Source organism: Molossus molossus, unplaced genomic scaffold (genome assembly GCF_014108415.1).
Source record: "Molossus molossus isolate mMolMol1 unplaced genomic scaffold, mMolMol1.p scaffold_m16_p_2, whole genome shotgun sequence".
Lineage (NCBI taxonomy): Eukaryota > Metazoa > Chordata > Mammalia > Chiroptera > Molossidae > Molossus > Molossus molossus.
In genome coordinates, this window is record NW_023425355.1 from 35,354,773 (window position 1) to 35,371,547 (window position 16,775).

General features: G+C 35.2%; 1 protein-coding gene across 2 annotated transcripts in view; it reads left to right on the top strand.

The window, feature by feature from the left end:
• The first annotated feature begins 6,414 nt into the window (after positions 1–6,414).
• Positions 6,415–16,775, top strand: part of VSIG1 (V-set and immunoglobulin domain containing 1) — a 36,126-nt gene continuing 25,765 nt past the window's right edge. For both annotated transcript variants that reach the window (XM_036271658.1, XM_036271659.1), the window contains exons 1-2: positions 6,415–6,463; positions 15,413–15,576. In XM_036271658.1, coding sequence (XP_036127551.1) covers positions 6,415–6,463; positions 15,413–15,576 — 213 coding nt within the window. The remainder of the gene's footprint in view (positions 6,464–15,412; positions 15,577–16,775) is intronic.

Consider the following 16,775-nt stretch of genomic DNA (forward strand, 5'->3'; position numbering starts at 1 on the left):
ACCCGACACTGCCTTCTGAGACAGCTCCCAAGCCACATAAAGGCAGCAGGCTCGTTATTTTATAATTATGCCTCATTTCTTGACCACAAAACAGCGCTACTAAACTTAATCACCTACCTTATTCATTAGAATGAGCCATGAATGTCCTAGCTATTTCCAAAGAGCAGACTCCCTCAAAGGGTAATAAATTTGCTCCTATTTAGGACGCTAGAACATTAAAAAACATTTCACCCTATCTCACACAATACAAAAAAATGAATTTCAAATCAATCAAATCCAGATTCACAAGTTCATTCACTTAACAAATGTTTATTAAGTACCTGTTATGTGTATAGCACTAGTCTATGTCCTTGGAATGAACTAAGAATAAAACAAACAGAAATACCTGCCCTCTTTTAGCTTATGTTCTAGATGGGTGAAAAACTAAATGAGGAAACTGTATAGTGTGTGAAAATGTAGTGAGTGCTATGGAAAATGGAAAAGATAGGGGAGATTGGGAGGGTTGGAGTAAGGAAAGCTGCTGTTTTAAACTGTGCAAACAAGGGAGGCATTATTGAAAACTGACATTTGAGCAAGCAGTTGAAGAAGATGAGGGAGGTGGTCCTATTGATATCTGGGGTTAAAGTGTCACAGATAGAGGCAACTGCCAGTGCAAATGCCCTAAAAAGTGGATGCATACCTGGTTAGTTTGATGATTAACAAGAAGAGTTGTGTGGCTGGAGCAGAGTGAGGGGAAAGAATGGTAGGTGAGGCTGGAAAGGTGGTAGAGTGGGTGAGGCAGATCATTTTAGGGTCTTCTAAGATATTTCAAAGTATCTTTTACTCTGAGAGGAATTGGGTACTATTGGAGGATCTTGAGCAAAAGTGAGATGAGATGTGATCTGTCTTACTCATAAAAGGATCATTCTAGCTGCTATAATAATAGACCATAATGGAAGATGGGGAAGCAGAGAGACCAGTTAGGAAGCTATTGCCGTGACCTATTACAATTGATGCTGGTGGCTCCAACCAAGGTGGTAGTAGTGAAGGTGAGGAAAGTGGTCACAGTCTGGATATATTTTGAACACAAACCCAAAAGAATATGCTGATGAATTAATTAGATGTGGTATGTGAGAGGAGAAGAGAAGGATAACACAAAGACTTTTGGCCTGAGCAATTGGAAGGACAGAGTTTCCATACTGAAAATCAGGATAAAATTATAGAAGTATTAAAAATATAATATTATATATTATATGAAAATAATATATAATAATATTTCTATAGTCTTGGATTGGGAAAGGCTTTCTTAGGGAAGATATAAAATTCAGAAGCTACAAAATTTTTAAAATTGCTAGATTTAATTACAACAAAATGCAAACCTCTTTATAGTAAAAGACAATTTTTAAATTTTATTTTTATTGAATTTATTGAGGTGACATTGGTTAATAAAATTATATAGGCTTAAGGTGTACAATTATATGTCATCTGTATATTGTACTGTGTGTTCACCACCCCAAGTCAAGTCTCCTTCTATCACCACTTATCCCCCCTTATATACTCTCCTGCGTCCCTCAAGCCCCATTTCCTCTGGTAAGGACATCATTATTTTAAAGTGATGGACTGGAAAAAAATATTTATAATGTATATACCAAATTCAGATTAAGATTCATAAACTATAGACTTCTACATTAAAAGATAACTCAATGGAAAAATGTTCTAAGGCCACAAACAGGCAATTCATAGTGAAAGGAACATCAATTAGGCCAGTACACCTATGAAAAAAGGTTCAACCTCATTAGAGAAGTACAAATTAAAGCAACAATTTTTACCCATGAGACTAATAAAAATAAACACTGATAATTTTTATTGTTCACAAGGCTGTGGAGAAACAGGCATGCTTATACACTCTTTTTAATTTTTTTTCCTTTATTGATTTTAGAGAGAGAGGGAGAGAGAGAGATAGAAACATCAATAAGAGAGAATATTGATTGGCCACCTCCTGCATGCCCCACTGGGGATCAGGCCCACAACCTGTGCATGTTTCCTGACCACTGGGAATCAAATTGGCGACCTCCTAGTGCATGGGTCGAAGCTCAACCACTGAGCCACACCAGTCGGACCATACTTATACACTCTTAATGGAAATGTAACTTTGTAAAGAATTTCTGGTTGACAGTTTTTCATAATATACCCAAAATTAAAATGTTCATACCCTTTGATCCAGCAATTCCATTTCCAGGTACCTAATGTACAGAAATAATCACACAAAATGGGCAGAGATACAGGCAAAAGGATGTTCACTTCACCATTGTTTATAATGGTGAAAAACTGGAAATGATCTAAGAATTTACCAATAGGAGAATGATTAAATAAATTGTGGTACGTTCATACTATGAAATACCATGCAGCCTTAAAATGAATAAGGTAGATCTATAAATGTAGTTTTATATGGTGATGTACAGAGAATAGAAATGCTTTTTCAAGATGAATAAAGCAAATTATAGAACAGTATGTGTATTATGATTATCTTTATGTTAAATAACCTCACCGTGTGTGTGTGTGTGTAGATTCATAGAGATCTGAGAAAAATGCAAAACTCCTATTGTTTGTGAGCATGGCATGATATTACACATGTTGTTGAGAGAATACAGATTTTCTCTTTATTCTCTGCATACTTCTTTTTTTTTAATTTTTATTTTTCAATAACAGTTACGTTCAATATTATTTTGTATTAGTTTCAGTTGTATAGCATAGTGGTTAGACAATCCTTTACTTACAAAGTGATATTTCCAGGTACCCGCCTGGTACCATACATCGTTATCACAATACTATTGACTATATTCCCTATGCTCTACTTTACATCCCATAACTACTTCTTTGTTCTTTAAAATCTCTTTACAATCAAAAGTATTACTTTTGACATTTTTAAGTTAAAAAATGAGGGATAAGTCAGATACAGCAAATTTCTCAAAGTTCCCAAAGATGAAATGTGGAGGCAGTAGCATGTTTGTTACATTACATTTGCACTGTGCCACTGTGCAGTGTGATGGGAGGGACAGCATCTAATACGTACTATGTGGCCTTGGGAAAGACACAACGTTTCTCAGCCTCCATTTTCTCATGTAGAGAATGTAGATAATACCTGCCCTATTTATTTTATTGTCAGTTGTGAAGATAAAATGGAAAGACAGTTTAAAAATTATAAATCCCAGTAAAAATGTGAGATATTTAATGTTTCATATGCCAGTTAATGACCCACTTCTTTTCAGCAATAGTCAAAAAGGTAAAAATTCAGTTTGAAGCAGAAAATCTAGATTATCTCTGAGAGTTTATTTTAACAGAATTCTACCTGTCCAAATTAGGTCCCACATAATACAAGTGTTGGTATTTTACCGAAATATTCTAGAGTGTCTTTTGTTTGTATAGGAGATTCTGGTGCAGATGTGTTTTAGCAATCGCCTTAAATCATACTCTCTATTCCAGCCATCCCAGGTCCAACCAGTTTGGACATACTGAATTAATGAGCAAGCTCACTCTTAATGTCTGCTTTGTACTTAGCACTACCCTGTGGGCAGGTGATCAGATATTCAGGTTTGCCTGGGACTGTTATGGTTTGCACTCTCCCATGTAATCGATAATAGTGCCCCTTTCAATTTCAAAAGTGTTCTAGATTTAATGATCAATTATATGGTCACCTTTTTATTGTCACATTACTACAGCAACCTATGGGTCATGGAAAGAAACATAAGAAGCCACTGGCTTACAAACAGTAGACTTAGAAATTTCTTTCCCTATCCCAGCTCCCCACCACTAGAAAAGCGAGTATTACTTCCAGGGGAGCCATTATGAAAACCATGGGTCTTTTGGAAACTTAGTAGACTCAGAGGTAAAGGTAAAACCAAGGTTGAGGAGAGCTAATGTGGACCTCCAGGTGGCCATCCTACAAGTTGTTCTCTGCAAAACCTTCCTCAGACTGTTTCTTTTCATTGTATTGACTAATACTCCAGAAATATTTCTAAGGGAAACCAAGCATTCTATTTCCAATAGTGCAACCAGGATGGGGAATGCTCATGACAATTGATTCTTGCCCTTTGAATGTCTGCTTATGCAGAGGAGGGAGTATGTTTCTGGAAGAAATAAGGTTGGCAAGAAAATTTAATTTTAATTTTTTTTAATCTCACTGGAAGATATTTTTCCATTGATTTTCAGATAGAGTGGGAGGAAGAGAAAGAGAGAGAAACACTGATGCGAGATACATCGATTGCTTGACTCCTGCATGTCTCTGACCAGGGCTAGGAACCGAACCGCAACCTACGTATGTACCCTTGACTGGAATAAAACCCATGACTCTTTGGTCTGCAGGCTGACGCTCTAGCCACTGAGCTAAACTGGCCAGGGCAGAAAAAGTAATTTTAAAGTGCAAGATATTCTGGGGAGTAGGACCTTCCCTTAGGGAAACTTAGGTACACAGGGGGTACACAGGGTCCTGAGGGTGGGGTGAATAAAGGAAGGTGAGTGACAAGGGAAAAAAATGTTGCCTTACATTCAACCCATGTCTTGGGAAGGGAAAGGAATGTTCTTTTCTCTGGTACCTGCTGCTCTTTTTTCTCCCTTGCCCTATATGGCCCAGTACGCAGAATTCAAACCAGTGCTACACTATGCACTGTATAGGTATGGGAATAAGACTTTTGTTTATAGCATTGCTTCAGCAGGAATGTGTAATCTTGGGTCCAATTATTGTGCTTACCAATACATTCTGGGGCACACTTTTTCTTAAGTTGGGAATTGCCTGTGTAAGACCTGGCCCCTGACCTGGAGGGACTAACAGTCACTGGATTTAGGGGAGACCCAGTTAATAAATTGTAAACTACTGGAGAGCAATCAAGTGCCAACTAATGGTAGGATATTGGCTCTATGTACAATGTGAATTTATCCAAAGGGGAGCCCTAAGAGGGGTGTTACATAGGACAGCATGACTGATCTACACTAAGAATGTGTTTAGATAATAACAGGAAGGAGAAAATTCTAAGTAATAATTGAAGTCACCTGGAGCCAGAGTTTGGCATCAGATATGAACATGGACAGGGAAGTCTATGAGAAGAAATCAGGCCTGATGGATGCAAAATGGCTTTCTGAGCAGCAGTAGGAAATTGGCTTGGCTAAAGTGTGATGAGGTCAAACATCTCTCATAAATTATAGTTCATAAAATTATCTCTGAAACTTGTACATATTTCATGTGACTGACTACTTTGAGGCAATAAATTCTGACAGCATGTTTCAGGTGAATAATTTAACGTGTCTAAATTCAGGAGAGGTGAGAACCAGATCTGGGAAGCCTGAGAATCCAGATTAAGGACTTTGGACTTTATGAAATAGTCCATAATGGTGTTACTAAAGATGCTTGATCAGGGTTGCAACATTGGCATATGGTTGGTTCAAAGGATTAAGGAGGAAGAAGTCAGGGAAACCACTTAGGAAGCTGCTACAGTAGTCCAGGGATTGAGGATCTGCACTTGGATCAGGATGGAAAGAGCAGATTAGAAAAAGGACAAATCTGAGAGCCATCGTAAAGCTGGAAACAGCAGGACTTCGAGACCGCATGGGAAGAGCCAGCGGAGGCCCTGTTTTTCTGAGGGTAACTTAAACACAAGACAAACTGTTACAAGTTCAGGTTCACATGAAGGCTTCTCACCTGTGCAGCTTGCCATTCCCTCCTAGTAAACCCCCTTTACAGGGAAGCCCTGTAGCACCTATTGAGTTACCTAATTCTGTGAAAATTCAGACTCATCCAATGTAAGTCTTAAAGCATTTATTCACTTATTTACCTGATTTTGCAAAATTAGGTGAGTGAATAAATGTTGTAACGTTTCTAACCTGGAAGACAAGCATGTACATTTCATTTTACTTCCAGTTGTGGTGGAGGGTAATGAGAACTGCCAGGGCTTCAAAAAACCCTGACATGTCTGGAGTTTCTTCACATAGAAGAATTTTGTAAAAGGATGTTAGTGAATCAATGCTTTAAGCCTTTTATGGAAATATTTGAAATTAATTAGCCTTATCAACTTTTATTTGCATAGGCTTTCTTCCAAATATATCTTTTCTCCCCAAGTGCAACTTTTATTAAAATTAACTTTAAACAATAAATCTTAGAGAATCTGTGTACAAAGAGCTTGGAGAATTTAAATATGTGGGTTTATTATTAACACAGTAGCAAATATATCAAGGAAACACGCCCCATGAAAAAGTGTTTCAAAGAAACAGAAATCTGCTCTGTGAAAGGTCTGTACCCAATAAGTAAGCCCGAAAAAGCTTGTTTGCTTGGTGATAGCTGAAGATAAGCCTGCCAAACCTCGGTGTGATTGAAGAAGTCAGTTGGAGACAGCCTAGCCCAGGCAAGCTACTGATCCCCAGCTGCACTCAACAAACTTCGGCACAATGGTATTCGCATTTTGGAAGGTCTTTCTGATCCTAAATAGCCTGGCAGGTAAGGAAAGGTTCTCCAAACCACCAAAGAAAATTGGGAATGTAGTTTCATTTTAAACTGAAATTGAAAACTTTTACATAGAATATTCCCCTCCTGTACTGGAAAGGAATTATGCTTAGTATGCTGAGTAAAAGAATTTTTAGAAATCTTGCTTAACAAATATGTGTCATGCTGATTTAGGGTGGGGGGGTAGCCTATAAATAGAATTGTTTTATGTAGCCTCTGAATTTTAAAATATTTTAAAAGAAAAATCACAGTAGCTCTTTTTTTTTTTTAGTTTAGTAGTTGAACAAATGAACTTAGAAACTCAAGCCTGTGCTAAAGATATATATTTTTTTCTGTTTTACTTGAGTATTATTTCCTTTAAGCTCCCTGTGATGAACCTGATATGCTACTGCAGGCAGAGTCTGGCTAGGAGGGCCTGCCATGCTTTACTAACATTTCTTAGAGAGTTGTACTTTTCAAAGTCTAAGCCTGTGTTTTGGAAACTATATGAGTGATTTATCATTGTGCAAAATATGGGTATTTCCAGGGAGTTGAGCAGGACAAAATCATTTTTTTTCTTTTTAAATATGTTCTTATTGATTTGAGAGAGAGAGAGAGACATTGGTGTGAAAGAGAAACATCCGTCGGTTGCTGCCCATACACACCCCAACCAGGGATCAAACCCACAACCTGGGTATGTGCCCTGACCAGCATTGAACTGAAGACCTTATGGTGCACAGGACAACACTCAACCAAGTGAGCCACACATGCCAAGACAGAACAAAATCATTTTTAGAGTCAAGATCCTTATGTGGTTAGACTCATAAGAGATCACTAATTCTGAATAATCTCTTGGCTAGTTTTTTTCAAATACTAGATATATTTTGAATTTGTTCTTATGATAAATTAGGTCCATGGTAGATGCAATAATATTATTTCTCCCCAAAATAATCTCTTTAAGCCATCAGTAATATTAGGCAATCATTATAATGAGGTTTACTAAGTATATTTAATGATATAAGAAAATGCTCAGGATAAAATGTTAAGTGAAAAAGCAGGATACAGTCACATTCCTAGAATAAATTGCTAGGTTATATACCAAACCGCTCATAGTGATTATCTGTGGGTGATGAAATCATAGATGATTTTAATTTTATTCCTCAGTATTTCCATATTTTTCAGGGTTTCTACAAAAATGCTATTTTTATTACCAGAATAAAAGTGTTATTTTTCAAAACTATATGCTTTTTACTAATAGTTCTCTAAATGCTCATTATGAAATGCTTAAACAAATATGTTCCACAGAGTCATCAGAAGGCAATACTGCATTTACCCAGTGATCTAACCAGGACTTAGAGCTGGAAAAAGCCACCTTTCTCAGTTTCCATTTTGGTGGGAACAGATGTTACTATTTTCCCTTTCCCTCAGGCATATTCATTTTAAACCTTAACTTTAGACAGTGAAAGTCTTTGTTTTCTTTAAAGAGCTCCCAGTCATTAGCTAATTGGGTCGCCCCTGGGCCTTCTGCACCAGCCCTCTAAAATCACACCTGTAGTCAACACCTATTTCCCTATGTGAGGCTTTTGTCTGGCCTGATCTAGACACCAGTTTTGGAACAGTTGTAAGAGTTTTTTTTTTTTTTACTGTAATTAATGTATACATAATTTTTACTTATTATAAATGTAATGTGCAGTCATTGTAGAAAGATTGGAAAATATAGAATTCTGTAAATAAGAAAATAAAAATCACCAGCAATCTTACCAGAAATTTGGGTAATTTTTTTTCTTTTGCAAGTATATATATATATAAAACATTACAAAATTGGGTTTATATCTTGTATCCAATTTTTTACTGCTTAAAAAACTACTTACACAATATCAGAATCTTACTTGATTATGACTTTTAGAACAAGGGCTAATCAGAGTGACTGATGAATATTTCAGTCTTTGTTCTGAAACTACTGTCCAACTGGTTTTATTGGCATATGGTGTATACTGTGTATCTATACATACACAGTGTAGCTGGCCTAAAGCAAATATGGTAGTATCAGTCTAGCAGATAGAATGGAAATGTGGTATAACATATTGTTGTTTTCCAAACATATGTATAGAAGTCAGAGAAAGATTTCAATTGTCTGTACCTGACATTAGCAGTGTCTATCACTTGATCCAAATATGGCTGTGAGGCAACTGGTAATGTTTCCATCGATGTGTAATTTGATGGCCTAGCTGAACTTGTTTTCTGGTAAGGAAAAATGTCATGTTTTTGGCGTTAAGCACGGTGCCAGGTAAATAGTGGGTACAAAGGAAATATTTATGGAAAGAATGAATTACCTGGGGAACATTATGTTAAGTGAAATAAGCCAGTCATAGAAAGACAAGTATTATATGATTTCACTCATATGTGAAATTAAATGAACAAACTGAACTACTAAGCAAAATAGAGACAGACTCAGAGAGAGTACACAGATAGCTCCAGGGTGGTAGGGGGTGGGGGATGGAGAGGTTGAGCAAAAAAAGAAAAAAAGAGAGAGAACTCATGGACATAGACAACAGTGCAGTGATTGCAGGGGTGGAGGTGGAAAGGGGCATAGAGGAGATAAAAGGTGATGGAAAAAATAAAACTCATTTTAAAATTACCCTCTGAAATCCTTCCATTTGCAACATGAATGGACCTTGAGAACATTATGCTAAGTGAAATAAGTCAGATGAAGACAATATTGTTTACTTGAACTTATATGTGGAACCTAAAAAGCCTGAATTCATAGAATCAGAGAGTAGAGTGATGGTTATCAGGGTAGGTGGGTGGGGAAAATGGGGAAATGTTGGTCAAAGTGTACAAACTTCCAGTTGTAAGATGAATAAGTTCTGGGGATATAATGTACAGCATTGTGACTATAGTTAACAATACCATATTACATACCTAAAAGTTGCTAAGAGAGTAGATTTTAAGTGTTCACACCCCCAAAAAGAAATGGTAATTATGTGATGTGATGGAAGTGTTAATGAATTATACAGTGGTAATCAGTTTGCAACACGTTGTACACGTTAAACTTACACAATGTTATATGTCAATAAAGCTGGAAAAATAAAAGAATGGATTACTTTCCCAAACTCTAAACATCCAGAAATAATTTTCACATACATATTTAATGTCAATTTTCTGTACAACTAAGCAAGGCAGACTTTATTTTAATTAAAATCTTTCTGATGACTCCTTAGGAAGTCTTAGGCTAAATTCTACTTTAGAAAAATAATTTCAGTCAAAGATTTCTTCTGAGAAAAGTTCATGCAAATCATGTTAGGTGCTTATAATAAATATTAGTCACCTGTTGGAAATGTATGTTGACATTTTTTCATTTTCTGGAGGAATATGCTGTGCATTTTAAAGCAGTAATATGTTTGAACGTTGGTTTTGCAGTCAAGTCCAAAAAGTGAGCGATCATTTGGTTATATTATCTTCTAACTCAAACATGATGCCATTATACATGAAGTTGCTGGAAATTAAATCACTTCAAATGCAATCAGGTTAAATATGGCTATTTGGAGGATATTTTTGCCATGGTACATTAGGAGAATAATTACCCCCCATAAGCAAAGTTCTAGCCACATTGTGGGTGTTAAATAAATGAATGAACAATCACTACCAAAATATGAGTCATTTAAAATCTTTTTAGAGTGTTGATTAATTTAAATGTATACTCCTGTATTATTTTACTTTAATAATAGGCACTTATTTTTTAAAAGCAGTCACACATATCCAGGTTTTTTTGTGTGTTCTGTGTAAGTCAGTCAGGTCATGAGTGGAATTGCAATCCTAAGTTTTGTTTAAATCAGGTACTAATTTTTATTTTGCTATGTATTCACAATTTCATTAATGGAGTGATTTTTCTGCCTCTTTTCAATTTTTAAACAATTTCTCAATTTAAAGAAAATTAATCCAAAGGAAGGGGAGTTTTTTTTTCCCGACACTCACAGAATCACCTCTAATTTAAGACTAAATTTGCACTGTTCACTGTCTACATGTGGCTAAGTTTAATAAATTCAAATTAAACATAATTAGAAATTCAGTTCCTTAGTCACCCTAGCCACATTTCAGGTGCTCCATAACTACATGTGGATGATGGCTACTGAATTAGACAGTACAGAGATAGAATATTTCCATTATCATAAAAAGTTCTATTACCTAATGCTGGGCTAGAGGGTGAACTCAGAGGTTTAAGTAATGTGCACTAACTGAATGATGTAATATTTTTTTAAAGTTCATCAGGGAATATACAGCTCTTAACTCTGAATTATATTGTCACTGTATTAGGTATGCATTCCCACCAGCAATGAATGAGAGTTCCTGTTGCTCCACATCCTCACCAGCATTCAGTGTTGTCAGTGTTTTCAATTTTTGTGATGTGGAGTATCTTTTATACTCTTATATATATATATATAAAATCTTTGGTGAGATGTCTGTTAAGGTTTTGGTCCATTTTTTAGTCTGATTGCCTGTTTTCATATTATTCAGCTTTAAGAATTCTTTGTACATTTTGGATAACAGGTTGTTGTTGTTTTTTTTTTATCAGATATGTCTTTTGAAAATAGTTTCTTCCAGTCTGTAGTTTGTCTTTTCATTCTCTTGATACTATCTTTCTCAGAACAAAAATTTTTAATTTTAATAAAGTCCAGCTTATCAATTTTTTCTTTCATGTATTGTGCCTTTGGTTTTGTACCTAAAGTCATCATCAAGCCCAAAATCATCTAGATTTTCTTGTATGTTATCTTCTAGCAATTTTATAGTTTTGCTTTTTACTCTTAGATCTGTTACCTATTTTGAGATAATTTTTGTGAAAGGTGTGAAGTCTGTGTCTAGATTTGTTTTTTACACATCAAGTTGGACATCAAGTTGTTCCAGAGCATTTGTTTAAAAGATAATCTTTATTCCATTGTATTGCCTTTGCTCCTATGTCAAAGATCAGTTGACTATACTTATTTGGGTCTATTTCTAGGCTCTCTATTCTGTTCCATTGATCTATTTATCTATTTTTTAATAATATTACATGGTCTTGATTGCCATATCATAGCTTTCTAGGAAGTTTTGAAGGTGGATAGTGTCAGTCCTCCAACTTTGTTCTTCTTCTTCAATATTGTGTTGGCTTTCCATGTAAATTTTAAAATAAATTTGTCAATATCCACAAAATAACTTGCTGGGATATTGATTGGAGCTAAATTAAGTCTATAGATGAAGTTAGAAAGAACTGACATCTTGATAATATTGAGTCCTCCAATCCATAAATATGGAATATCTCTCTACTTACTTAGGTTTTTCTTCAATTTCTTTCATCAGAGTTTTTTTTTCGTTTTTCCCATACAGATCATGTGGAGATTTTGTTAGATTTGCAATGAAGTCTTTCATTTTGAAGGGTGCTGATGTAAATCGTATTGTGTTTTTAATTTCAAACTTCACTTGTTCATTTTTGGTATATAGGAAAGCAATAAACTTTTGTACATTAACTTTGTATCCTGAAACCTTTCTATAATCACTTATTAGTTTCAGGAGTTTTTTGCTGTTGTTGTTGATTCTTTTGGATTTTCTACATAGACAATTAAGTTACTTGTACTTTCTTTCACAATCTGTGTATCTTTTATTTCCTTTTCATGTCTTACTGCATTAGCTAAGACTTTCACTATGAGGTGGAAAAGGAATGATATAAGTGATGTCCTTGCCTTCTTCCTGATCTTCATTAAGAAAGCTAGTTTTTTTTTTTTTTTTTATCATTAAGTACAATGTTAGCTCTAGGTATTTTGTAAATGTCCTTTATAAAGTTGAGAAATTTTTTCTCTATTTTTATTCCCAGTTTATTGAGAGGTGTTTTGTTGTTTTTGTTTTTTTTTAAATCACAAGTTGGTGTTAGATTTTGTCAAATACTTTTTCTGCATCTATTGATATGATGATGTAATTTTTTTTTTCTCTTTAGCCTGTTGCTGTGATGGATTACATTAATTTATTTTCAAATGTTGAACCAGGCTTGCATACCTTGGATAAATTCTACTTCGTAGTAGTATAGAACTTTTAAAATATTTTTTAAAATTTGATTTGTTATATTTTATTGAGGATTTTGCATCTATGTTCATGAGATATATTGATTTCTTTTCTTGTATTGTCTTTGTCTGGTTTTAGTGTTAGGGTGATGTGGCCATTACAGAATGAGTTAGGAAGTATTGCCTCTGTTCTAGCTTCTGAAAGAGATGGTAGAGAATTGGTATAATTTCTTCCTTGAATATTTGTTAAATTTCACCAATGAACCCATCTGGGCCTGGTGCTTTCTCCTCTAGAAGGTTATTTATTATTCATTCAATTTATTTAATAGATATAGAATAGATATAGGCCTGTTCAAATTGTTTACTTCCCCTCATGTGAGTTTCAGAATATTGTATCTTTCGGGAAATTGGTCTATTTCACTAGGTTATTGAATTTGTGGGCGTAGAGTTGTTCCTGCATTTCTATCCTTTGAATATTCATAGAACCAGTAGTGACTACCCTTTTTCATTTCTCATATTAGTAATTTGTGTCCTTTGTATTTCTTCTTAGTTAGCTTGGCTAGAGTCTTATCAATATTATTGATCTTTGCAAATAACTCATTTTAGTTTTATTCGTTTTCTCTATTGATTTCTTGTTTTTTGATTTCATTGATTTCTGCTCTAGTTTTCATTATTTCTGTTCTGCCTGCTTTGGAATTCGTTTTCTCTTTCTTCTAGTTTCCTAAGGTGCAAGTTTAGATGATTGATTTTAGATATGTATTCAATGGTATAACTTTTCCTTTAAGGACCGCTTTTGATACACACTATAAAATTTGATAAGTGGTGTTTTCATTTTCAGTTATTCAATATATTTTAAAATATCTCTTGAGATTTCTTCTTGACACATTTGTTATTTTAAAGTAAGTTATTTAGCCCTGGCTGGTTTGGCTCAGTGGTTGGAGCGTCGGCCTGCGGACCAGAGAGTCCTGGGTTCGGTTCCCGATAGGAGCATGTCCCCCCCCACACACAAAAAAGTAAGTTATTTAATCACCATGTACTTTGGGACTTTCTGGTAATTATTTTATAATTGATTTCTACTTTAATCTCATTGTGGTCTGACAGCAGACATTGTATAACTTCTATTCTTTTAAATTTGTTAAGGTTTGTTTTATGTCCCTCAACTTGGTCTCTCTTGGTGAGTATTCATAATGTTTTAAAGGACATCTCTTTGTATAGAACATGACTCAATAACAGCAGAATGCACTCCCCCCAACCAAGGACCCACAGAACATTCACCAAGATAGACCAGGTGCTTGGCCATTAAACAGACATAAAAAATGTGTTAAAATTTGAAATCATACAGGGTCTATTCTCTGAACAAAATGCAGTCACAATAGAAATCAAGAACAGAAAGACAATAAGTAATTCTTTAAACACTTGAAAATTATACAACACATTTCTAAATAATCTATGGATCAAAAATGAAATCACAAAGAAAAAATTTTAAACGTATATAAACTGAATGAAAATGAAACTATAACATATAGAAATATGTAACATGTAGCTGCTGAGAGAGAAATTTATAATATTGAATGCTTACATTTGAAATGAAGAAATGTCTCATCATTAATTGAAGTTTCAACATCAAGGATGTAGATAAAGAAGGACAAAATGATCCCAAAACAAGCAGAAAGAAAGAAATAATTAAGAGCTGAAGTCAATGGAATTATAATAAGAAAACTATAGAGAAAATAAAATAAAATAAAAATATGGTTCATTTTTAGATGTCTGTTTAATGACCAAGCACATGGTCTATCTTGGTAAATGTTCTGTGGGTCCTTGGTTGGGGGGGGGGTATATTCTGCTGCTACTGAGTGGTGTTCTATACAAAGAGATGTATAGAAAAAAATCAATAACTAAAATTGGCAAGCCTCTAGCAAGACTGGTAAAAATAAAAACAGATAAGACATAAATAATATCAATAATAAAATATGGGACATAGATCTGGTAGTCCTTAAAATTTTTAAGGAGACAGAGATTTAATGTACACTTTACAAAACCCCACCCCCCATGGTAACATTTTATAAAACTATAGTATAATATCACAAGCAGGACATTGACACAATCCACTGATCTTACTTATATTGTTCCATTTTTACTTGTACTGTGTTTATGTATATTGATTTAATTCTATACAATTTTCAATTTAAAATTATTGGGAACCCCAAAGAATTTTTGCCATGTGGGTTATTTCTACCTATATTTACAGTATTCGCAAATAAAACAAAAAATAAATTAAAAACAAAAATATACAGGCACACATTCCATTAGTTTCTAGAGCAATGACATCATTACCTATCATGTGGCTTCTAGAACACTTTATTGTACACTTATGAAAGGATGACACTGAAAAAATCTAAATATTATTATGAATATAATTTTGATCTTTTAGTCTAACAAAATGGCTTAGAGATAATGACAACAAACTCATCCATGGTTTTTCTGGGACTTTTCTGGTTTAAGCACTGAACATCCTAGCAAACCAGTATGGCTTGCCTGAGACTTGCCTGGTTTTAAAATGGAAAGTACCGTACCCAAGGGACCCCAAAGTTCTTGGAAAACTAGAATGGTTTTTCTCCATACTCAAGGACCTTTGTGGGTCTCTGAACAGCATTTTAAAGACCTCTGCTCAAGGCATCCTTACACAGAAGAAATTCCCAGTTCAGTGCTACCACCTCACCATCATATAGAATTTGAATATCTTCACAAAGTAATTTGTTAAAGACTGCCCTACCCCATGCCAATTGCTTGCTCTGTTTTTTAATATGGTTTTTTCTGCCTTCTCCTTTTCACCTTGGATTCCTCAAATAAGATGTAATTGAAAGTGTTTTGTAATGAAAAACTATAATCAGAATGTGAGTGTGTACCATTACCATTTTGATGATTATCTTTTCAGGTCAAGTTATTTTGGTGCAAGTGACCATCCCAAACAGAGTTGTGAATGTGACTGTTGGATCTAATGTCACTCTCGTCTGCACCTACACCAGCACTGTGACCTCCCGGGATAATCTTTCTATTCAGTGGTCACTCCACAATAATAAGGAGTCGCAGCCGATTACTGTAAGAACTTTATTCCTAAACTATTCCCTTTTATTAGTTCTGACATAAACTGTTGAAGTCTATCTATGAAGTAATGGTAAGCCGGTGACAACAGTGGCAAAACCTCAGATACAAAGAATTTAAAGATAGTTGTTTAGGGAATACCATCATGTAAGTGAATTGGCCTCTGTCCTCTCTTCATATTCAGGTATAGACTGTTATCTCAATTCTGTGTAAGTCAACATCAAATATATCAGGTATTCCAGAGTAGACAGAAACTGTATATCTCATAGGTGAAATAAGCAGTTCTGAAATGATCTCCTCCCCCTTAAATCTTTCTCACTATTTCCAGAAGACCCTAGTTCAACTTCATGTCCTAATTGACCTGTAGATCTCTGTCAAACTTAATATCTGGGATCTGCCTCTCAGGTGAACTAGCTCATTGCACCAGACTGAGTTCTGATGGAATGAGAGTCCCAGATGGGTGGAGAAGGCTAAGTAGTGATGAACTCTAGGTAATCAAAGACAGCAGGAAGCTAGAGGATAGAGGATAGGAGGGGTAGGCTAGAGTCTTGGGGGAGAAGTTTCCAGAAGAGAGAGTATGAAAGTCAAATGAAAATGACTCTACCAGCAAGCTGCCTGTTCCCAGGTTTTCTCTATCTGACCTTAAGGGTAATTGCATCTTTAAATTAGCCCAAGGATTCAAATTGTATACTCAAAGTGTGTCTCTGTGTGTGTGCATTAGGGTACAAGTACATATGCCAACACATATCCCTTGAGGGAAAAGATCTATAGCTTTCATCAGATTTTCAAAATGATGTATGATCCGAAACAAGGAATTCAGAGAAGAGACAAATAAAAGTGGTTTGGAATAGCTGGATGTATCTGAGTTTGGCCTTGAAGGAAAGGAAGGATTTTGATTAGTAGAAAAAGAGGGAGAGCCAATTAAGTGGGCTGGAGGAGGCCCAGGGCAGGGGTGAAGAAAAAGAAGGATGTTAGCTTGGAGAAGTTACACCTTGGCCAGGGTTGCTTCAGTCATCACTAGTCTTTTGGAGGTGCTGAGTTATCTCTTCACCAGAGGCCCTGAACACTTGTTTAGCAGGAAACATCATTCAAGAGGAGATTTAATCAATTCCACCCTCTAGTCAAAGTTCAATAATTTTGTTCATTACTGGTTATCTTAAACAAGTATCTGAATCACTCTGTGCCTCTCTTAAAAT